The 24175-nt window shown below is 37.6% G+C and overlaps 2 protein-coding genes across 2 annotated transcripts in view; one reads left to right on the top strand and one right to left on the bottom strand.

Annotated features, from left to right (window-relative positions):
• Positions 1 to 2267: 2267 nt before the first annotated feature.
• Herc4 (HECT and RLD domain containing E3 ubiquitin ligase 4) overlaps positions 2268 to 24175 on the top strand; it is a 768218-nt gene continuing 746310 nt past the window's right edge. Inside the window, exon 1 of the mRNA XM_090378812.1 lies at positions 2268 to 2373. The gene's annotated coding sequence lies outside the window, so the exon portion shown is untranslated. The remainder of the gene's footprint in view (positions 2374 to 24175) is intronic.
• On the bottom strand, positions 23094 to 24014 carry LOC150081699 (zinc finger MYM-type protein 1-like). The gene has a single exon (XM_090380290.1). It carries the CDS (start codon positions 24012 to 24014, stop codon positions 23094 to 23096), a length of 921 nt encoding a protein of 306 aa, XP_090236416.1.

A 24175-nucleotide genomic window follows, 5' to 3' on the forward strand; every position in this document is an offset into this window, starting at 1 on the left:
GTTTTGCAAATTACAGAGTCTGGAGACTAGGCCCCGGCGAGGTGATCTGATAGAGGTGTATAAGGCTTTGAATGGTTTGAGCATGCTCAATGCCAATGGGATTCTTCATCTTTCTCAGAATAATCACCTCAGAGGGCATAAATTCAAATTGAGGAAGGACGGATGTCGGATAGATGTGCGGAAATTTGCCTTTGGCCAGCGGGTGGTTGGTTTATTGAACCGACTTCCATTCCATCACTTGTTGTTGAAGATGATAGCCTAAACAAATTTAAAGCTCAACTGGACAGGTATTTCGAACGAACGGAGGGGTGAAATGGGAGAGGGTTTTTTTTTTTTTTTTTTTTTTTATCTGATGCTGAATAAGCTTGCTTTCTTGCATCATATGCCTCTACTAATGCTAATGCTAATGCTAGTTGGTCCCACTGTATAGAATTTAAAACTATCTGAGACCACTGTACTCACCTCTACGAAAGCAAATACTCTTCCCTTTACCCTTGATGGTGGTTACATCTTTAAGTAAATCCCACATCAGCACACTGTGTTCACTACCACCTAGCGGTTTCTTTATTTGCAGATTCTTAATGCATGAATAATCAATGTTGATAATCAGATTAACAGCATTATTCTCTCGGGTTGCCTTTCGAACGTGCTGCTGTAAAATCCAATAAATCCACAAAATTCTTGCTATTGTCGGACTGACCAATCCACAAGTTCCAGTCAATATCTGGAAAGTTAAAATCTCCCTTTATAAGAAATTTTGATTTTCTGGCCAACTCCATTTCCCTTTACAGTTGTTCGTTGTATGCGTCAGAGTCAGTATAAAACAATCGTGGTCTCGTTTTTGCTTTCCAGTGCTTATGCCACACCAAACTGTCTCGACATTGCACTGTACACCCATGTCAACTGGTTGCGCACTTCCTTAGATTTTAGCATAACCCCTCCTTCTTTCTTTTCCTGCCTATACTTTGCGTACACATTGTACAGAATGGGAGAAACGTTCTGGACCTTTTTCTCATCATGGCTGACTTAGTAGGTCTCAGGCTAAAACATCAATTGTTTTCTCTCCCAAAGTCGCGAGTTTTTTCATCCAGCAAAGCAGCCAACCTGATCGGAGAACATACACAATTTATTGACATTATATACATTGGCAGAGGAGAGTGTTTGCTTGAGTATTCCTAATATGAAATGTATGTAAATACCTCTAACAGTATTGTAACGGAGGTTTTAAAAGAAAATTTGACAAAATTAATTCTTTTTCCCTCCCTCCCCATCCCTCCCCCTCCCTCACCATCCCTTATGATCATGGTGCCCAAGACAGTGTCAAGTGTTTGAAGCGTCTGGTTGTAAGCAGGAAAACGTCGCCCCTCAATATATCAACGATCCAACTTATAACAGGATGTTTCACACTTTGAGCCCTACTTTCAGGATTGATTCATGCGTTGAAAACAATTGGAAAAAATTTATATAAACCACTTGTTTATATAAATTTTTATATAAACCAAAATATATATTTAATATTTTACACAATAATATAAATTTTTATATAAACCAAAATATATATTTAATATTTTACACAATAATATAAATTTTTATATAAACCAAAATATATATTTAATATTTTACAAAACAATTGTAAAATATTAAACCAGTGGAACATTGAAATAATAAACGTTTCAAAAGATTCAGAATAAGTTTCACTTAACTTCCGCTATGTATACTCATCACACACAGACAATTTTTTTTTTTTTTTTTGTAAATCTGCTCGAATTGATTCAGACCGTTCGCATGCCAGAACAGTAATCAAGTAATCTTTCGTTATGTGGTATGCCACCCAGAGGTCAAAGGCCGTGTTTTACTGAATAATTTCTGAAACACGGAAAGACTGTAAATCATCCCTGATCACGTCTATTCCGGTTGTGATGGGTACTACTGCAATATTTTCTTCCCCAGAGCCTTTGTAAAGATCGAAACATGTAATAAAGGATTTAATAAACTTTTCTAGTTGTTTTCATTTCCTGAATCGATTCTGAAAGTACAGCCCACATGGTATGAAGCATTCTGCACAACTATTTTGCCCACCAACACCATTGGTTTCAACGCTCTGATGCTACTATTGTTTATGGAAACTATTTTATACAGTACAGTACTTCCAATAATCATTAAAATAAGAACATTGTATTTTTCGTTTTCGATTTTATGCACTAACATTTAATGCTGTTTTTAATTCGCGCCCTCTTGCGGGATATATGTAATTATAGATGGTCGAATGGTGTAAAACTCGTGGTTAAATGCGATGTTGTTGTTGGGTATAAGAATATCTTTGAAATGGAGAAAGATTTTCTAAATATGATTATGTGGGAATGTTTTAAAACGGTAGGCAATGTACGAACTTGAGTTTGCATCATACCGAACTGTAGAAAATTAATGTTTTATTTAATTAAAAATTAATATCGCGTTCACTTTAGCCGCTTTACTTTTATTTTCACCACTCACTTTTACCACTTTAGCAGTAGTGTAAGTTTTTTCAATTTTGTTTCAGTTATAGCCTGTATTCAATGCCAACATCCAGTATGAGTAGAACTTAGAGTCCTAATTGTAATAATTACGTGGGAGTTTTTCAGTAATTGCATATCAATTTTTTTTTTTTATAATGAAATGGGTTGTTTTCTTCCTCTCCCCTATGAGCGGTGTCATGGGGTAAAAACCTTTTCCGCCTTACGTTCACGCCTGGAGCCTTCTCTCTTGATATCCATTTAGTCTTTTGATTATGAAATTATAATTTTTAAATGGTGAAGTAGGGTTGCACGAATTTCTGCCCATAGTGTAAACGTCGACTAGGCTAAATAAAATTTTCGGGTTGAAATTTTGATGAATTTAATGTCATTATTAGCTGAAAAATTTAAAGCTGCCCACATGTAATTCAAGAATTTCATGTGATGTGAATTATATTTAGTAAAATTTGCCCTCCTCAACAGGAGGACAAATTTTACGAGGAAATAACGATATAGTACACTCTTGATTTTTTAAGGAGTCCTTATGTGCTGTAATGTAATAACTAGATCGTATATATAGCTTAGCTTAATTTTCAGTACGATATAGTACACGTGAAAATATGCAGTCGTGTTTGGCCAGACGTATTTTTGTTTTTCAGTGTTTATTGAGTCGATTTATAAAATAGTTAACTCCATATTTTCGATACTAGTAATGACGATACAAGTGTGTTTTTTTTTTTTTTTTTTTTAAATGATGGGTAATACTGGGAGGATAAGAGAAAAATAGTTTAACGGAAAATTCATGAAATCAGCATTTTAAATTAAATTAGATTGCATGTTGATTCCATGTGGCACGCCAGAACCAATATTAGGCATGTGCCGCTGCACCCGGCTTTGTGCTTTAATGGGGCATTGTGTCATCACAATTTTTCTGTTTTTGTAGTGGAAATAGAGGCACTCCATGAGTTGTGAATATTGGTACATATGAACAGTGATGCACATAAAATATTACCTCCATTTTATTGTGATATGACCTCCAATTTCTTTCTCCAGGTCAAATGTAAATGTGTGAAATCTGTAATGTTGTTTACAAACAGACAACTTTAAAACTGAAATTTCAGTGACTGCATTAGATTAGCTTAACGTATCTTATACTGAAATGAACAGCAAGTACAGAGCTTTTCATTATTAATTACCAGTGAGTTACTAATCTTCTCCCCAACAACAATGATTCCATGACCCTTTAGCAACCCTTCCTCCTTCATATCATAAATTATATAACAGCACAAAATATACTTCCTTTCTAATTCTGTATTGCCAATTTGCTGTGTGTTCACTTTAAAGTTGTTAGACAGTTTAACAATTTTCAGTTAATCTCCACTCCATGCACCCAGTAAAGTGTGAACAGGCTGAATATTCTTTTTTGTAATGATGGTATAATGAGTTGAAATCATAGTTATAAGTGTGGAGGATAAAGTTATGCAAAATTGAGAAGAGAGAAAATAATAATACTTTTGTTTATCAAGTTACTTTTAGTCGCAGCAATACGATTCACTAAAACAGACACAGCTTTGATGGTTCTTAAGAATGTGACCGTTCAGATCATTGTATTAGTGAGGATAGGTGTGATGGTGTTGATAATGAGATTTTGGCATGGCATTCTGCAATAAAAAAAAGCTTACAGTAATTTTGTTTTTGGTAAGCACTTCTGAATGCATTCCAAATTTAGTAAAATATTTTCCCCAAAGTTTGCCTTCTAAAATATGGGTTTATCTTATCATCCAGAAGATGCAGTATATATATTTATTGTTATTCTTTAAAAAAATACAAAAAAACTGCATCCTGGTACAGCAGAACATGCCGAACACTAAAGAAAAAAAATTTACATAAAACCTGTTAATGACAAAAGAGTTGACATATTTTCTTATTACAGTCCTTATTACCTGAGTATCACAAAACCTTATTCCTGTCGATATTCCTAATCCTGTTAAGTGTAGGACATAATGCATGCCAGTCTAGAATTTGTCCCCTCCTCCTCCTCTGATTTATAAATTTCCAAAATGGGAAGAAATATAATAACCTACTAAAGTTATGTACTAACCAGAATTAGTTAGTTCAGTGGGCATATTTCATTTCTTGAATAAAGGAAAGGACCTTTCACTTTAAAATTCAGCCAGTTGAAAATGAAATATGCCTACGTTAACATTAATGATAACTAGCACAATATACACTACGTTCTTAAAAGCTGTAGTTTAATTTTCACTGATAGATTTAGAAATAAGTTATACATTTCCATCTTCAGAGTGACTGCAGGATATTCAAGCCTGCAACCTGCTTTTGTGTTGTTTCCATAATAAGAGTGACATTTTAACTCCATCTGAGAAACACATGAACAGAACACCAAGAATTCAGTGTAAACAGTATGTTTTTTAGAGCTGTATGAAAATCAAATCAAAATACAACATTTGCTTTGGAGGGCTAAATCACTAGTACTAACTACAAAAAACTACTTGTGCTGAGAAAAGGACAAATGATATCAGCCAAACCGAACAAATCTTTAGTTCAGTAATAATAATATTAATAAAAGATGACAGAATAAGAGATTTGGGTGGAACAAGTACAACAGTTGATCAGGAAGTCTCTTAACTGGTGAACCCCATGAATGGATAACATCCACAATGATTGGTGCAAGAAGTTCAGCTGTACACATAGTGTTGCAGTTCATCCAGATGATAAAGTACCCTGACACAATCCCATAATCCCTCACTCAAGGAATCAACAATCTACCTGAAAGCTAAAGACAGACACCACAAACCCCACCAGGTACAATCCAATTACCTGTGCCAAAAATGTACAAGATTCTGACCAGCTGCATAACTAAGATATTAGACCATTTGGAGAGCCAGAGCATCATAGCTGAGCAGCAGAAGGGATATAAGCAGATGAGAAAAGGATACAAAGTGCAGTTGACCACCATCGATGTGGCAGTTATGGAGCAAGCCTACAAGAAGCACTGCAACATGTACACAGTTGACCTACATTGACTACTGCAACGTCTTTCTGTGCCCTGTAACTGACTGATAGAGACAATGAAATTCTATGAAGTCAACCCAACACTGACACACTTCCTAGAAGCAACAACCATTGTGATCCTCTGTTTCACTATCAAGTTCGAGAACACAACCAGACTGATTTCCATCAGAAGAGGAATCTTCCAGGAAGATGCTCTGAGCCCACTATAGTTCGGTCTAACCCTCACCCCACTGGCCATCATGCTCGATAAGATCAAGTTTGGATATACCCTAAAAGAAAGGAGGAAGAACCTGTAAACCTCCTGTCACCTGATGTATGTGGATGACATCTGTGCTGCAAACGAGAATCAATTCCAACAGCCACTCTGGATCACTAAAGTAGCCAAATGCAAGACCCAAATATTGTTTCAAGGATATCCAGTTAGTCAAAACTACCAGCTGAAGAAGACTGGTGAAGAGATAGAATCCATGACAGAGGGAGAGACCTACAAATATCTCAGGTTGATGCAGGCCCACCAGGTAGAACACAAGGAGATTCGCCTGACTGAGAAATATTATTATTAGCTATATGGTGTAAGGAAGCCTGGGGCTTATGCTGCACCAGCCAAAAAAAAAACAAAACAATTCCCGAGTTACCCTGAGAAAGAGAGAGAGTCAAAAGTGGAAGGGAATCACCGAGGAAGAGAAAAATGATGATATCCAGCTCAGGACCCTGGGTGTGCCAAGCCCATACACACCAGACTGAGAAGCTTGCTAAAATCAAAGCTGAGTGGCAGGAACATGGTCACAGCCACAAACACTTATGTGGTCCCAGTACTAACATACCAGGATACCATCCCAGTACTAAGATTGACCAGGATAATGATGACCAAGAGCTGCCAACACCACCTGAAGTCAGCTATTGACCATAGCCTGGAAAGGAGGAGGGAAAAGATTGACTGACCTCACTGTACAAGAAAAGTCGATTACAAACGTGGAATTATTTCCAGAAAACCACAGCACCAATCTACCAATCTGTAAGAAAGATAGACAAATGGCACAACATTTAACCTTAACAAGGAGACCCCACTCATACAAACAGAAGAAATAAATACAGGAAAAATGGGCAAAGAAGGCACTCCATGGCAGACATGACAATGACCTCCATCAAGGCTACATAAATAGGATGGCTTTTAATGCATGGTTGGCGCCTCCGTAGCCAGGTGGGAAGGAGCATCAGTGTGTAGCACACACTTCTTGATTAGACCGGGGTTCAAGCCTGTCACCACCAAATACGGAGGATGCGAAAAGGTCAGGGAATGACCACCGCATATCCCGGAGCAATATGGCCTTAGTTGCTAATGCTCCTAAAACCCAAATAACGAACAAACAAACAATGCATGGCTCATGAATGGAATGCCTTTCCCTGAGACCAAAGGATTCGTCTTGCTATCCAAGACTAGGTAGTAGACACCGGGAATTTCAGAAAATTCATTGCCAAGGACTCCAGAGTGAGTAATAGGTGACATATGTTGACAATGCCACCTGGCTCCAAAAACAATTCAGCACATCACTGTGGGATGCAGGATAATCACCCAGACTAAGTACACTTACAGACATGACCAGGTTGCCAAGATAATACATCAGAAGCTAGTGCAAAAATACCAGTTGATCAAAGAAAGTGTACCATATTACAAGTACAAACCTCAGGCCATACTCACAAACTATACTAGAACCATACTATAACAAACAAAATGATCCCACACATCAGACCAGACATAACTCTCATTGACAGGAAGGAAATGGCTGCCTATCTGATTGACATAGCAATGCCCAACACCAGCAATCTCCAGGAAACCTATGAGGAAAAGATCAAGAAGTACAGATCTAAGATAAGAAGTGAAAGAAATGTGACATGGGAAACAAGTAGTGACAATCCTGAATGCTGTCAGCTACTGGCATGGTGCCAGAGAGCCTCCATAAGAACCTAGCAGCAATAGCTCTCCCAGAGAAAACTTACATGGAAATCTAGAAAGCAATGATCCTGACATCTGTAGGATAGTAATAGAGTTCCTCGATCACCCAACAGTAATAACAATGATAATAGTAACTGAACACAAACAACCACCCCATGCACTTGGTACTGGTACTCATCACAGGGTGGAAAAATTCCCATAAAGAAGAAAGTTTTTTTTTTTTTTTTTTATAATAATAGTCATGATGAAATTCTTAGTCAAGCAAATCAAAATTATACTTAAAGTAAATTAAAAATGATGTTATTAAAGATATTAATATAATTAAAAATTGTCAGAAAAATTCCACAGAAAAAGGTTGTAATTCTGTTTTGGTAGCAGATGGTCAGCAAAAAAAAAAAAATTGTTTTTGTTCCCCATTAAAAATCAGAGTGATTCTTGTAGATTTGACATTCTTCTTCAGGTTCTGTGTTCAATTTGAACATTGGAGACCAACATTTTCCAGCCAACTGTGTCTCTTGCTTTGTGAAAAAGTTCATAATGCATTCAGTTGATATGTGTGGACAGTTCAATGTTGAGTCAGTTTGGTGTGACATAAACACGGCTAAAGGAAAAATGAGAGTAGGAGTGTGTTATAGTCCTAATTACTCTGATGAGTACAACAAACAATTGTGCAGAGAAATAGAGTGGGCCAGTAAATCAGAATGTCTTGTAATAAGGGATTTTAACTTTCCAGATATTGACTGGAACTTGTGTTTGGCCACTCGCATGCTAGCAAGATTTTTGTGGATTTATTGGAGGATTGTTTTCTACAGCAACATGTTTGAGGGCAACCAGAGGGAGTAACATTCTTGATCTGATTATCAGCAGTGATTATTCATGCATTAAGAATTTGTAAATAAAGGAACCACTAGGTGACAGGGATCACAGTGTACTGATGTGAGATTTACTTAAAGATGTAACTACCATCAGGGGTAAAAGGGAAGGGTTTTTGCTTTCGTAAAGGTGAATACAGTGGTCCCAGATAGTTTTAAATTCTATACAGTGGGACCAACTGATGATGCTACCAACAGCAAATTCTAAATGGGAAGCTTTCAAGGAATTAATCTTGGAAGCTAACAGTTTGATGAGGACCCACAGAAATTCTCTCCTTTATCTTGGCCTCACTGATTTAAGGAAACTTTTATTTCAAACAGGAAATCCTCCTTTTTTTGTTCATCACTTTCACAAATAATTCTATACAAACCTAGCTTGATGTGTAATGGAGGTAAATAGTTTTTTGACTTATCCACCAAAAGAGGATGTGCTACATTTTCCTGGTCTGGTGTAGTTTTAAACTGTCTGGCCATTTTTTTACCATGTAATGGCAATCCTTTGCTCGGCTGTCCAACTCGCATAAAAAGCAGCAGTATTTGGTGTATCCGCCTTGCGACCCAGTCAGCAAAACTACCATTTTTAGTTCTACACAGATATTCCATTTGTATTCTTAATAGCATATTTTTTGAAAAAGAACCTGTAGGTTCTCATACATTTCCTTCATGTGAACTGCATCGGGTAATGGTACATATGGATAAAAAAAAAAAAAAAGGTAAGCAGCAGTCATTATGGACCATAATCTGCCATGCTGGTCCAATGTGGGTTGGCAGATTGACTGTATTTAGCAGTCAGGACCTTGAACCCCGGCATATTCAATGAGTGTGTGCTACAGCACTCTCACTCCTGACCACTCGGCTATGGAAACTGACCTCAGATGAATCAGTGAAAAGCCTCCACTTCTTGGGGATGTGTTCCAGATGTAAGTAACTCTTTTGTTAATTCCTGGACATTGTTACAATCAACCAAAGCACCATCCGTGGAGTAATAGATTATGTTAGATTGCCTCTTCTGATAAAAAGACACCTTGACACCCTTTTCAAGAAGATTCCACTGCTGAAGCTGTGATCATAGTAATTGAGCCTTGGTTTTGGAGAGATCCAAATCTCTGACCAAATTGTTCAATCCTGCCTGAGTGATTAGATGTCGTTTTGCAGTATCAAGTGTTGAAAAGTCTGGATCTGTATTCATTCTGGGTTCTGCATCTTCTGGAGACTTTTTCTGATTCTGAATCAGAGTCGGGTCCATAAGTTTCTAGGGGCTTTGGCACTGGCATTATATCATCGTGAAGAACTAGCCTTAGAGCAGAAGGTATGTTGGGGCATTAGCATTAGTAGAGGCATTTGATGCAAGAAAGCAAGCTTATGCAGCATCAGCCAAAAAAAAAAAAAAAAAATAAGTAAATAAAAAACAACCACTTCCACTTCACCCCTCTGTTCGTTCGAAATACCTGTCCAGCTGAGCCTTAAACTTATTTAGGCTATCAACTTCCACGACAAGGGATGGAAGTTTATTCCACCAATTATTCCACTAAAGGAAATTTGCCTTTAGCCAGCGGGTGGCTGGCTAAAGGCAAATTTCCTCACATCTATCCTACATCTGTCTTTTCTCAATTTGAATTTATGCCCTCTCAGGTGATTATTCTGAGCAAGAGGAAGAATCCCATCAGCATTGAGCATGCTCAAACCATTCAAGGCTTTATACACCTCTATCAGATCACCTTGCCGGTGCCTAGTCTCCATACACTGTAATTTGCGAAACTTAAGCCTTTCTTCGTAAGAACACCCCTTTGTTCCATTCACTAATCTTGTTGCCCTTCTCTGTACTCGTTCCAGCATCTCTACATCCTTCTTGAAATGAGGCTTCCAGACCTGTATACAGTACTCCAGGTGTGGTCTGACCATTGCTTTATACAATGGAATAATCACCTCCTTATTCCTATATAAAATTCCTATATATCATCGACAATACACCATGAGCTACTCTTGCAGCCTGTCTACACTGCTCAGAAAACTTCATATCTGCTACACAACCACCCCCAGGTCCCTTTCATTCTCTACCACTGTCAGTGTAGTACCACAGAGTTGATACATTGCTCTGGGGTTGCTGTTTCCCATATGTAGTACTTTACATTTGTCAATGTTAAACTTCATTTGCCACCTCTCAGCCCATCTGCTCAACCTTTCCAGATCCTGTTGCAGTAGTATAGTGTCAGTAGTGTCCTTGACAACCCTGCCAACCTTTGTATCGTCGGCAAACTTGGACATTAAGCTTGATATACCATCATCGATATCATTTATAAATACAGAAAACAATAATGGACCCAATACTGAACCCTGAGGGACTCTACTAATAACATTAGTCCACGATGAGTAGTGTCCATTGATTACCACTCTCTGTCTTCTCCCCCTTTATCCACAGCAGCAATTTGCCTCCAGTGCTACACTGCTCCAATTTGTGCAGCAGTCTTCCATGTGCAACAGTATCAAAAGCCTTTCTAAGATCAAAGTATATAATATCAAAGTTATTCCCTGCATCCAGTTCTTTTGTGACTGCATCATAGTATCCAATCAAATTGGTCAGCATTAGCATTAGTAGAGGCATTTGGTGCAAGCTTATGCAGCATCAGCCAAAGGAAAAAAAAAAAAAAAAAAAACCACTTCCACTTCACCCCTCTGTTTGTTCAAAATACCTATCCAGCTGAGCCTTAAACTTATTTAGGCTATCAACTACCACGACAAGGGATGGAAGTCTGTTCCACCAACCAACCACTCGCTGGCTAAAGGCAAATTTCCGCACGTCTGTCCTACATCTGTCTTTCCTCAATTTGAATTTATGCCCTCTCAGGTGATTATTCCGAGTGAGAGGAAGAATCCCATCAGCATTGAGCATGCTCAAACCTTCAGGCAAGCCTTGCCCTTAGCAAAACCATGCTGTGTCCGAGCTATAACTGAAGTCTTGTCTAGATGATCCTGCAGTGTTTCTTTAACCAGTGCCTCCATTAATTATCCTGGAACAGAAACTATAATTACTTGTGTTAGCCTTTGATCCTCCTTTGTGAATTGGGGTCACATTTGCACATCTCCAGTCCATGGGTACTTCCCCTGAGTCCAAGGAAGCTCTCATAATTATGGCTAAGGGTTTGCTTACTTCCTTTGCTGCCTCCTTTAATATAACTGGATAGATCCCATCCACCCCAGGTGCCTTTCTTGTGTTTATCTTCAACAATTTATCCTCCACTTTACTCTCAGTTATTACAAGATTCTCTAGCTTACTGCCAGAGTTGAATACACCTCTGGCATTCCCCTCGCTGAATAACTCCTCATGTGTGAATGTCGATGCAAAATATTCATTTAGTTTTTTAGCTACCTGAGCAGGATCATCAACAGTTGACCCATCGGTATCAAGTGGACCAATCTGATTCATCCCCTTCCTTCTAGAGTTTACATAAGTAAAGAACTCTTTGCTGTTTTTCTTTGCATCCCTTGCCAAAGATTTCTCGTAATCTGCCTTCGCCTGCCTAACCTCCTTTGTAACTTGGTTACAGATCGACTTGTATCTATTATAGGCTTCTGTGTCACGTGTTAATTTGTATGTATCCCATGCATTTTTCTTCTCTGCCATATGTCTCATTAGTTCATCTGACATCCATTTAGGCCTAAACTTTGAACAATATTTCTTAGTTGGAATGTTGTTGTTGTTTTTGGTTTTTAGGAGCATTAGCAACTAAGGCCATATTGCTCCGGAGATATGCGGTGGTCATTCTCAGACCTTTCCGCATCCTCCGTATTTGGTGGTCACGGGCTCGAACCCCGGTCTAATCAACAAGCGTGTGCTACGCACTGCCGCTCCTGCCCACCTGGCAGTTGGAATGTAAAGCCTAGTACCTTCCACCGATAAGTTCTTTGAATGCTTCCCATTTTGAATTTGCTGTTGGCAACATCATCAGTTAGTCCCACTGTATAGAATTTAAATACTGTCTCAGTCCATCGTAGTCACCTTTACGAAAGCAATAACCCTTCCCTTTACCCCTAATGGTAGTTACCTCTTTGAGTAAATTCCACTTCAGCACACTGTGATCACTGTGTGCTGAAGATTCTCTTATCTGAAGATTCTTTATGCATGAAGAATCACTACTGATAATCAAATCAAGAGTATTACTCCCTCTAGTTGCCTCCCGAACATGCTGATGTAGAAAACAATCATCTAATAAATCCACAAAAGCCTTGCTAGTGTGTGAGTGATCAGCCCCCAAATTCCAGTCAATATCTGGGAAATTAAAATCTCCCATTATGAGACTCTCTGATTTACTAGCCCCCTCTATTTCCCTGTACAGTTTCTTATTATACTCATCAGAGTCATTAGGCCTATAGCACACTCCTGCTCTCAATTTTGATCTCCCAATGCTTATGTCACACCAAACTGACTCGACACTGCACTGTCCAGCGATGTCGACTGGCTTCACTTCCTTGGATTTTATGTATTTCTTAACTAATAGCATAGCCCCTCCTCCCTTCCTATCCTGTCTATCCTTTCTGTAGACATTGTACTCCCCAAATTCCAGTTCTGTATTCCTTATATCTGTGTGACACCACATCTCTGAAATCCCTACAATATCTGCCTTTGATGTTTTGAGCAATACCTCAAATTCATCAATTTTATTTACTAAACTCCTAGCATTGGTGTACACGCAAGTACAGCAGGCCCCCGTTATAACGCGGTTCGCTTTACGCTGATTCGCTATAACGCTGTTCTTATATTATAACCCGTATCTGACTATAACGCTGTCAAAACTCACTGTAACGCTATTTTACTAGCATACAGATTGAATTTTTGGCAAATCCGTCTTCAGTTCAGTCTGTTTTGAGCCTTTTTTTTTTTTTTTTTTTGGCAAAAGGAGAAAATAGCCACCATGAAATTAACTACAGTAATTATTTTTATAATTTCTACTCTATGTACAAAATTGAAACTTTCAATATGCTCTTATTTTATTGGTGTGGATAGTTTCAAGGGAGAAATTCTTTTTTAGTACACAAGTTGAAAAAATTTACCATCCAGTGTCATATGTTGTTACGAAGTCTGCATTTTCTGTTCTGACCTGTAATAGAAATATACTAAAAATAGATTTACTCCCTATCTCTTCTTTTGTTTTACCGTGGGAACTATAACTTGCGAAATGTTTTTCACACAATCAATCCCATGAGTGCTAAATGCGGTGCTGTTTCTTGTACAGTATTCTCTTGTCTTCTGAACTCCTCTGACCTTGTGGTCACCCGAAGTACATAAAATTTGTTTGTTTTACTGTTTTGGAAATTCCATAAACATTCTCCATGAGTCACACCATAATTGATTTACAGTACTTTTCCTGCAATGAACAACCATTTAACGCTAGTAAGGGCTGGTTTGATAGATTTAGAAAGCGCTATAACCTGCACAACGTAGCAATACAGGGAGAACTGCAAGTGCAGATCAACAAGGAGCCGAAACTTTCAAAAGAGAATTTGTTAAAATTATTGAACAGGGATGTTATACTGCCCAACAAGTTTTTAACATAGATGAAACAGGTCTTTTTTGGAAACGAATGCCTAAAAGAAGTTTCATATCGAAAGAAGAAAAAAACATGCCAGGCTTCAAAGCGGCGAAGGATCGGTTAACTTTGTTGTTGGGTGGTAACGCTGCGGGGGATTTTAAATTAAAACCCCTTTTAGTTTACCATTCCGAAAATCCAAGGGCTCTTAAAGGTTTAGCTATATCAAACCTACCTGTAATCTGGAAGGCTAATAAAAAAGCTTGGGTAACCAGGCCGCTTTTCATTGATTGGTATGCTGAGTTCTTCTGTATGCAGTGGAAAAATATTGTACAAAAAATAACATTGGTTATAAAGCTATTCTAATCATGGACAATGCGCCAGGACCCCCAAGCAAAGAGGGTTTAGAAGACTTGAACAATCACATAAAAATTTTTTACATGCCTCCAAACACTACGTCTCTGATCCAACCAATGGACCAAGGAGTAATTGCAACATTTAAAGCGTACTACATAAGGAACACCTTTTCCCAAGCTATTAAAGCCATCAACACTGAAAATGTACCGAGCTTAAAGGAGTTTTGGAAATCCTATAACATTAAAACCGCCATCTACAACATTTCAAGTGCCTGGGATGAAGTGACTCAGAAAACCATGAATGGAGTGTGGAGGAAAGTTTGGAAAAATTGCATAAACCCAGGAACCTGATTATTCCGTTGAAAATGTTAAAACACAAATTGTTGAGCTCGGAAAAGAAGCAGGATTACACGAAATTAACGAAGACATCGTACAAGAGATGATCGACAACGACAGGGATGGCCTCTCTAATGAAGAACTAATGGAAATTATAAAAGAACAAGAGCTTGCTATTGTGGGAGATGATGATCAAGATACTATAGATGAAGAACCGATGAAGTTGCTGACTGCAAAAGGACTTAGTGAAGCTTTTGAACACTTCGAAAAAAAGTGTGATTATTTCCGGGAGAACGACCCTGACATGGAACGAAGTGCCAAGGTAATAAGAAATTTGAAGAAAGAAATGAATCCCTACATGATGTTGTACAATGGGAGGAAGAGGGCCAAAGCACAACCCAAAATTGACACATTTTTGAGTCCAAAGATACGAAAACTCGAGAGCACAGGCCATTGAATTAATAAATTCATGATTTTCGTTAGTTAATTACCTCATAATTATATGTGTATATAATGTAGAATATTTTATATGTACAAAATTTTGAATATTAAATATTTTTAATAGACATTGGTGCATATTTTCACTACCATTTATTATTGATTAGAAAATATCCTGTGGAATAGACCGCAACTCACAAATACATATGTTACCTTATGGGAATATGGCGCTCGCTTAGCGCGGATTCACTTAGCGCTCTGTTTTTCCGGAACGAACTATCAGCGTTAAGCGGGGGTCACCTGTATACATGCACCTGTTCTTTTTGTTAGCTACCCTAACACAACCCATGTGTTTACTTGTACCACAGTGATTCCCAGCAGTCTCTGAAATATCCTGCATCTTATTTTCCAGGCTGCTGCTCATTCCAATAGAAGCAGTGCAAGAATCACTTTCACCTCTGCCAGTGGCTACTGTTAATCTATTAGTCCTTGTATCACCTAACACTGCCTCGATAGCATCAGCAAACATTCTTGCACTCTTTCTATTTAAGTGTATCCCATCCCTGTAGAAGCAGTCTTTCCTGTTAACAAGTACAGTCCAGGCTGAAAAAAAATTCTACCCCTTGAGCCTTGCACAATCTTTCCAGGGCCGAATTGTTCGACAGGGCTCTGATGTACTCCCTCCTATCGTGTCTGAGCAGAATTGCAGACACTTTCAAATTCAACCCTAATTCACGGCTTTTTTTCAACAGTGAAAAAAAGCCGTGAATATCATTAGTGCCAGTGTGTACAACTATATCACCTTTTGTGCCCTTAAAAGATGATATCCGCTCTACGTCATCAACCTTTGCCCCTGGCAGACATACCCTGGTCCTGTTCCACCTATCCTTTTTACAAAGCATGTTTCCCTGACAATAGAGTCACCAACAACTACTAGTTCCTTTGGGACCAGCGCATTCTCTCATGCACCATAAAAACCGAAATCAATCAGTCAACCTCTAGTTGATATAAAGTAGTCTGCAGTCAAATCACAAAGGATGTTAGGCAAGCCAAGGAAGATTATGAGAAATCTTTGGCAAAAGATGTAAAGAAGAATAGCAGACTTCTTTTCTTATGTAAACACTAAAAGGAAGTGAAAGAATTATATTGGTCCACTTGATATCAATTTTTTAAACGGTTGATGATCCTGGTTAGGTTGCTGACAAGCTAAATAAGTATTTTGAATGTACATTAATGCATGAGGAACTCTTTAGGGGAGTGAATACCAGAAGTTTTTCAAATTCTACGAGGGAGCTAAATGATTTTCTAATAACTGTGGGGTGAGTGGAAGAGAAATAGCTGAATTTAAATGTAAGAAAAGCACCTGGGATGGATGGGATCTATCCAATTATATTAAGAGAGGCAGCAGAGGAGGTAAGCAAACCTTTAGCTATAATTACAAGAGCATCCTTGAATTCAGGGGATGCCCACATAGACTGGAGATGTGCAAATGTATACCCAGTTCACAAATGGGCATCAGTGAGTAATATCAGTAATTACAGACCTGTTAGCTTAACTTCTGTTCCAAGGAAAATAATGGCATCACTGGTTAAAGAAGTAATGCAGACCCATATAGACAGGAGTGAAGTTATACTTCAGTCACAACATTAGTTTGTCAAGGGGCAATCTTGTCTGGCCAATCTGATTGATACTATGATGCACTAACAAAGGAACTGGATACAAAAAATAATTTTGATATCATATACTTGGATTTCAGACTGCTGTGCAAATTAGAGCAGTGTGGCATTAACAGCAAGTTACTGCTATGGACAAAGTGATCATTGAGTGGGAGAAGACAGTTGTTATTAATGGACACTGCTCTTAATGGGCCAATGTTATCAATGGAGTCCATCAGAGTGTGGTACTGTGGCCATTGTTGTTTTCCGTATTTACTAATGATAGTGATGAAGGTATATCAGGCTTGATGACTAAGTTTGCAGATGATACGAAGGTTGGCAGGGTTGTTAATGACAGTCATGATGGTACACTACTGCAACAAGTTCTAGAAAAATTAGGCAGTTGGGGTGAGAAATGGCAATTGAGATCTAACATTGACAAATGCAAAGTACTGCATATGGGTAGCAGTAATCCCAAATTAACATACCAACTGTGTGGTACTACACTCAGGGTAGCAGAAAATGAAAAAGACCTGGGGGTAATTGTGCAGTCAGAAATGAAGTTTTCTGAGTAGTGCAGCCAGGACAGCTCATGGGGTTTTATCTGTGATATATAGGAATTTTGTTAGCAGAAATTGAGAGGTGATTTTTCCATTGTATGGTTAATGGTCAGGCCACATCTTGAGTACTGTATACATATTTGAAGGCCTCATTTTAGGAAGGATGTAGAGCTGCTGAAGTGGGTACAGAGAAGTGCAACAAGATTGGTGAAGCAACAAAGGGGTGCTTTTACCATGAAAGGCTTCAATTCTGAAAATTGTAGCATCTGGTGACTAGGCACCACCTGTCGAATGGGCGCACTGCCCAGTGAATTTAACTGACCTCCCAGCTAAAATTTAAACGATTCTCGTGGTACTATAAGGTACTGCGAGAATTAACACTGCTCTCTCGATCAGTATTAATTCGAACATACTGTGCGATTGAGGTCGATTCTGCAGGAGCATATAATGTTAAATTATGCAATTAATTTTTGCTCTGGATCGCTTAAGTCACATTTATAAATAACAGAAAATTTTATAATATTGAAGTGTTACACTTCTCCACCCGGCTACTTCATAATGCCATCCAGCTGCCAAAAGTTTCTTGGGAGAACACTGAATGTGATCTGATTGAGGTGTTTAAGGATTGAGTAAGCATCAGTGCTGATGGGATTCATTCTCTTGCTCAGACCACACATGAAGAGTCATAAATTGAAATTGAGGAAGGGTAGTTGCAGATTAGATGTGGGGAAGTTTACCTTTATTCAACAAGTGGTTGGTGGCCTGAACAAACTTCCATCTGATGTTGTGGAAGTGAATAGCGTGAATGAATTGAAGGAAGAACTAGACAGATTTGTAGAGATGGATAGCTGAAATCGGATTTTTTTTTTTTTTTTTTTTGGCTGATGCTGTATAAACTTGCTTTCTTGCATCATTTGCCACTACCAGTACTAATGATTTCATGCTTATATAATTTTTTTTCTTTAAAATTCCAAGATGAAATAAACTTTTATATAACTCTCCTTCCTTTTGATTTTTTACGTTGAAAAGGGATGATGGAGGCCAAATCAAGGAAACATTAATTGTGCAGTTTGTTTACTTCATAGAAATTGTTCCCAGTACAAGTGATATTTACCTAAGATATTTAATTTGAAACTTTGAAGATAGACAGGATGCTCTTTAAAAAGCTAAGCAGAGCCATGTGAATGCTCTGCACAGCCTTTTATTATTATTATTGTTTTTGTTATTTTTTTTTATTCAGTTTTATTCTGCTTTGCTTGATTGATACAGTAATTAGTCTTCTTTTGTGTGTGTGTCACATGGCATAAATAAATTTCATGACAAATTTTTATTATGTTAATGCTATATTAATCACATACAATAATACTGAAGATGTGTTTAGTTAATAAAATAGTTAAAAATTTGTATTTTTTTTTAAGGGAAAAAAATGTGAGGGTACCAAAAAAAAAAATGCAAGCTTATGAAGCATCAGCCAAAAAAAAAAAATCCCATTTCCAAAAAAGGGAAAAACCCTTCCCTTTTCACTTATTGTTCCCTCTAATAGTTTTTATTTATGATCCACTTTCATAACATAAGATGATAGTTTATTTGAGCAATCAACCATCCACCGGCTAAAGGTAAACTTTGCACATATCTTCTGCAACTATCCTTCCTCAATTTGAATTTATACCGGCTCATGTGTATAGTCTGAGCAAGAGGAAGAATCCCATCAGCATTGAGCTTGCTCAATCCATTCACAGCTTTAAACACTTCAATCAGACCACCTCACAGGTGTGTCTAGTCTTCAGATGCTACAATTAGCTGAACTGAAACTGAAACCTTTCTTGTTAAGAGCACCCCTTTGTTCCTTTCACCAATCTTGTTGCCCTTCTTTGTGCTCTCTTCAGCAGCACTACATCAATCCTAAAATGAAGCCGCCAGAACTGTATGCAATACTCAAGATGTGGCCTGACCTGTACAATGGAATAATTACCTCCTTATCTATGCTAGCAAAATTTCTTTATATCATTGACAAAATCCCATGTGCTGCCCTGTCATCCTGTCTGCACTGCTCAGAGAACATGTCTGACTGCACAATTACCCCATGTCTTTTCATTTTCCACTAGCCTAAGTGTAGTACTTCACAGTTGGTATGTTAATCTGGGATTGCTGTTACCCAAATGCAGTATTTTGTATTTGTCAATGTTAAACCTCAGTTGCCATTTCTCAGTCCAACTGCTTAATTTTTCTTGATCTTGTTGAAGTAGCATACTGTAATTAACCACCCTGCGAACTTTGTATCATCTGCAAAGTTAGAAATTAAGCCTGATTGGTATATTTTCATCAATATCATTAATAAATACAGAAAACAACAATGGGCCCAGCACCGAAACTTTGGGGACTTCACTGATACCATTAGCCCATGAAGAGCAGCATCCATTGATAACAATTCTCTTCTTCTGCTACTCAACCATTCCTTTAACCCTGGAGTAATTTGCTCTTAATGTTACACTGCTCCAATTTGTATAACAGTGTATTATGTGAAAGAGTATTAAAAACTTTCCTGAAATCCAAGTATAGGATATCAGTATTATTTTTTTTGCACAGTGCCTCTGTTACTGCATCACATTATAAATAACATTGGTCAGACAATATCATACCTTGACAAACTAATGCCGTGACAAGTATTAATGCACTCCTATCTATATGGTCCTGCATTACTTCTTTAACCAGTTACTCCCTTATTTTCTTTGGAACAGAAGTTAAGCTAACAGGTCTGTAATTACTGATATCAGTCTTTAATCCACATTTGTGAACATGGCACACATTTGTACTTCTGCAGTCTGTGTGGGCTTCCCCCTGAATCCAAGGATGCTCTTGTAATTATGGTTTGCTTACCTCCTCTGCTGCCTATCTTAATATAATTGGATAGATCCCATCCACCCTAGGTGATTTTCTAACATTTAAATTCAGCAATTTCACTTCCACTCTCCTCTCAGTTATTACAAAATCATTTAGCTCCTGGGTAGATAAACATCTGGTATTCACTCTCTTAAAGAGGCATGAATATGAATGCAGAATACTTATTCAACTTGTGAGCAACCTGAGCAGGGTCATCAGCAATTGAGCCATCGATATCAAGTGGAGAAATGTGATTCATTCCCTTCCTTCTAGTGTTTGCATAAGAAAAGAAGTTTTTGCTGTTTTTCTTTATGTTCTTTGGTAAAGGTTTGTCATAATCTTCCTTAGCTTTCTTAACATTCTTTGTGACTTGATTGCAGACTAGTGTATATTCGTTGAATAAAGTATTCAAATAAAATATTTTGCATCTGCATTCACACATGATGAATTCTGTAAGGAAAGGGGAGGACAGAAGTTTAGTAAACTCTAACAGGGAGCTAAATGATTTTGTAATACAGAGAGAAAAGTGGAGGAGACATTGTTGAAGTTAAACATAAAAAAAGGCACCTGGGGCAGATGGAATCTATCCAGTTATATTGAAAGAGGCAGCAAGGGAAGTAAGCAAACCCTTAGCCATAATTATAAGAGCGTCCTTAGATTCAGGAGAGGTCCCCATGGACAGGAGTTGTGCAAATCTATTCCCCAATTCACAAAGGGGATTTAAAGGTTGACACAAGTAATTATAGACCTGTTAGTTTAATTCTGTTTTGGGGAAAACAATGGCATCACTGGTTAAAGAAGTGATGCAGGATAACTTACACAAGGCTGCAGTAATAGTATAGACACATCATGGGCTTGTTAAGGGGAAGTCTTGTCTGACAAATTTGATTGGATACTACGATGTGGTCACAAAGGAACTGGATGCAAAAAATAATTTAGCTATCATATACTTGGATTTCAGGAAAGCTTTTGATACTGTTGCACGTGGAAGCCTGCTGTACAAATTGGAGTGGTATGGCATTAAGGGCACGTTGCTGCAATGGATAAAGGAATGGTTGAGTGGGAGATAGCAGAAGTAGTAATAAATGGTTACTGCTCTACGTGGACTAATGTTATTAGTGGAGTCCCCCCCCCCAGCATTTGGTGCTGGGCCCATTGTTGTTTTATGTATTTATCAATGATAAATACACAAATCGATGAAATTATATCAGGCTTAATGTTCAAGTTTTACAGATGATACAAAAGTTGGCGGGATTGTTAATGACAGTCAAGACAGAATGTTACTGCAACAGGATCTAGAAAATTTAGGCAGATGGGTTGAGAAGTGGCAACTGAAGTTTAACATTGACAAATGCAAAGTACTGCATATGGGTAGCAGTAACCAAGAGAAACGTATCAGCTGGTTGGTACTACACTCAGGGAGGTGGAGAATGATAAGGACCTGGGGGAATAGCGTAGTCAGATATGAAGTTCTCTGAGTGGTGCAGATGGGCTGCCAGAGAAGGTCATAGAGTTTTGTCAATGATATATAGGAATTTTGCTAGCAGAGGCATGGAGGTGATTATCCCTTTGTATAAGGCAGTGGTCGGGCCACACCTTGAGTACTGCATAGAGGTGTGGAATCCTCATTTTAGGAAGGACGTAGAGTTGCTAGAATGAGTAAAGAGAAGGGCAACAAGATTGGTCAGAGGAACAAAGGGGTGCTCTTACCAAGAGAAGCTTAAGTTGTGCAAGTTGCAGCATCTGGAGACTAGGCACCTGTGAAGTGATCTGTTTGGGGTGTATAAGCCGGGCCGTCCTTACAGTTTTGGAGGCCCTAGGCAAAAATTATTTTTGGGCCCTAGACAAAATATTTTTCTGTGAGATCTATGAGTTGTAACATTTTTTTATATTTTCACTTATTGTATAAAATAAATAATATAGTTAGGATTGAATTTATTAAAAATTTATTTAAAAGTTTTATAAAAATCAGTTCTATAATGTAAATGTCAATATAATTAATTTTAAATAGACAGCTTTCTTGCTTTTTGTTTGCAAATTCTGCTATTATTTCACTATAGTCTAAAGATTGACAAATTTCAGTTTCACTTGAAATGACTGATAGGTCTACCAATCTTTCTTGAGTCATTGTAGACCTCAGAACTGATTTAATTAATTTTAACTTAGAAAAACTACGCTCACCAGAAGCTACTGTCATAGGAATGGTCAATAGAATTCGTAGAGCGATAGAGGTATTTGGCAATACCTCATTCAATCTATTGTTATGTATGTATTTCAGTACCTCTAAAGGTGATAATTATGAAGGTAAAACATTTGACAGGGTCCTAAGCTCGGTAAGAATATTTTGGCCACCCAAGTCACTCTCAGCTCCGTTTTCTGGATTAGATAGAAACAATTGCAAATGATTACAAAACTTTAGCAGTTCTTCGTCGCTTAAAACATTTAAACTATGAATATCAAATAAAAATCTGAATGATTCTTTAAATTTTTCCAGCTCTTGAAATCGTTCAGTAATTGACATTATTGCTTGATCTAACAGTACATTAAAGAATTCTACCTGAAACCGTTTTTTAGGATCACAGATTATTTCATCTTCTGCCTCAAAAGAGAATTTCTTTTTGATACGTCTACATCGCACTGACTCTTCAGAAGGGAAAACAGCTTCTTCAGGAGACATTTCTAATTCATCATTAGCTAATTGTTTGGCTATTCTCTGCATAGTTTGAAACCCATTTTCCTTATAACATATTAAAAAGTTCTTTGTCCTTTCCAAAAGTACCAATATTGTCTCTCATTGCACGTGCTCCCCTTGAAAAACTTTGCTCACAAGATTCACCATAATTAGAATAGCATCATGAGAAATTTAAAACTTTTAAGTTCTCTTGCCAGGGAAAGGGCTTCTGTTCGGCATTTGAAATCGACGGTTGTTTCAGAAACATCAATTAGTGCATCATAAATGTCACCTATTTGGAATCTAAGAGCTTTGACAGTTTCAACCCTGCATTCCCATCTTGTTTCCGATAGTTCCTTGATTGTAAGATGTTTTACATGTAGCTTTAAAAGATTCCATCTTTGTGTGGATGCGGAAAATAATACGTAGATTTTGTTGTATAACACCAAATAATGAATTTGCAGAATTTGATGACCCAGCCATGTCACATAAAATCAAATTCAAATTGTGGCATCCACAAGAAACATAAAATGCCCTCCGATTGATTTTTCTTACTCTTGCTTGTACCTCTTTGTTACAACCTTTCATATTAGAACCATTATCATAAGCTTGACCGTGACAATCGGGAATTGGTAACCTTATAGTTTTTTTCAACTTTTCCAAGAAAACTTCTGTTAAGACAGATCCCGTTGTCTCATTAACAGGTAAAAATCCTACAAACTGTTCAACGATTTCTACAGATTTTCCAATTATTATTTCAACGAAATGTATTACTACAGTTATCTGCTCTTGATGGCTAACATCCGGAGTGCAGTCTAAAATCACGGAGTAATATTTTGATTTATTTATACTAGCTGTTATTTTTTCTAAGACGTTCTTGCTAATTAGATGAATAAATTCATTTTGCATTCTTTTACCTAAGTAATGATCATGAATTTCAGAATTGTTGATTATCCGAACATGTTCACCTAAAACAGGATCAAACTTTGCAACTAATTCCACCAGTCCCAAAAAATTCCCGTTATTATGAGCATGCAGCTTTTCCTCGCTACCACGGAAAGCCATGTTTTTCTGTGCCAGAAACTGTACGATAGCTAAAATACATTCTAGTACACCGCGGCAATGTAATTTTTCTTTCGTGATTGATTTTTGCAATTCCTTATCAAGTGTTTGATTTTTGTTTAAACTATTTTCAAACTCAATCCATTTCCTATGTGACTCTGTGTTTCGTTGAAAATTCATGTTCTCTTATCAGTGTAGAGAGGTTCTTCCAGTCTTTAAATCCAATACTTGAAAATTTGTTTTTTGAATCAGAAAACAACTTGCAACAGAAGCAAAAAACAGTCAAGAATTTTAGAATAAACCAGTCAACGATGGTCGATTAATTCACCATTTAAAAGTTT

Source organism: Mastigoproctus giganteus, chromosome 8, assembly GCF_048544385.1.
Source record: "Mastigoproctus giganteus isolate SK-2022 chromosome 8, ASM4854438v1, whole genome shotgun sequence".
Classification (NCBI taxonomy): domain Eukaryota; kingdom Metazoa; phylum Arthropoda; class Arachnida; order Uropygi; family Thelyphonidae; genus Mastigoproctus; species Mastigoproctus giganteus.

Excerpts from the sequence above, each read along its gene's own strand:
- LOC150081699 (XM_090380290.1), bottom strand. The coding sequence starts at position 24,014 with ATGAATTTTCAACGAAACACAGAGTCACATAGGAAATGGATTGAGTTT.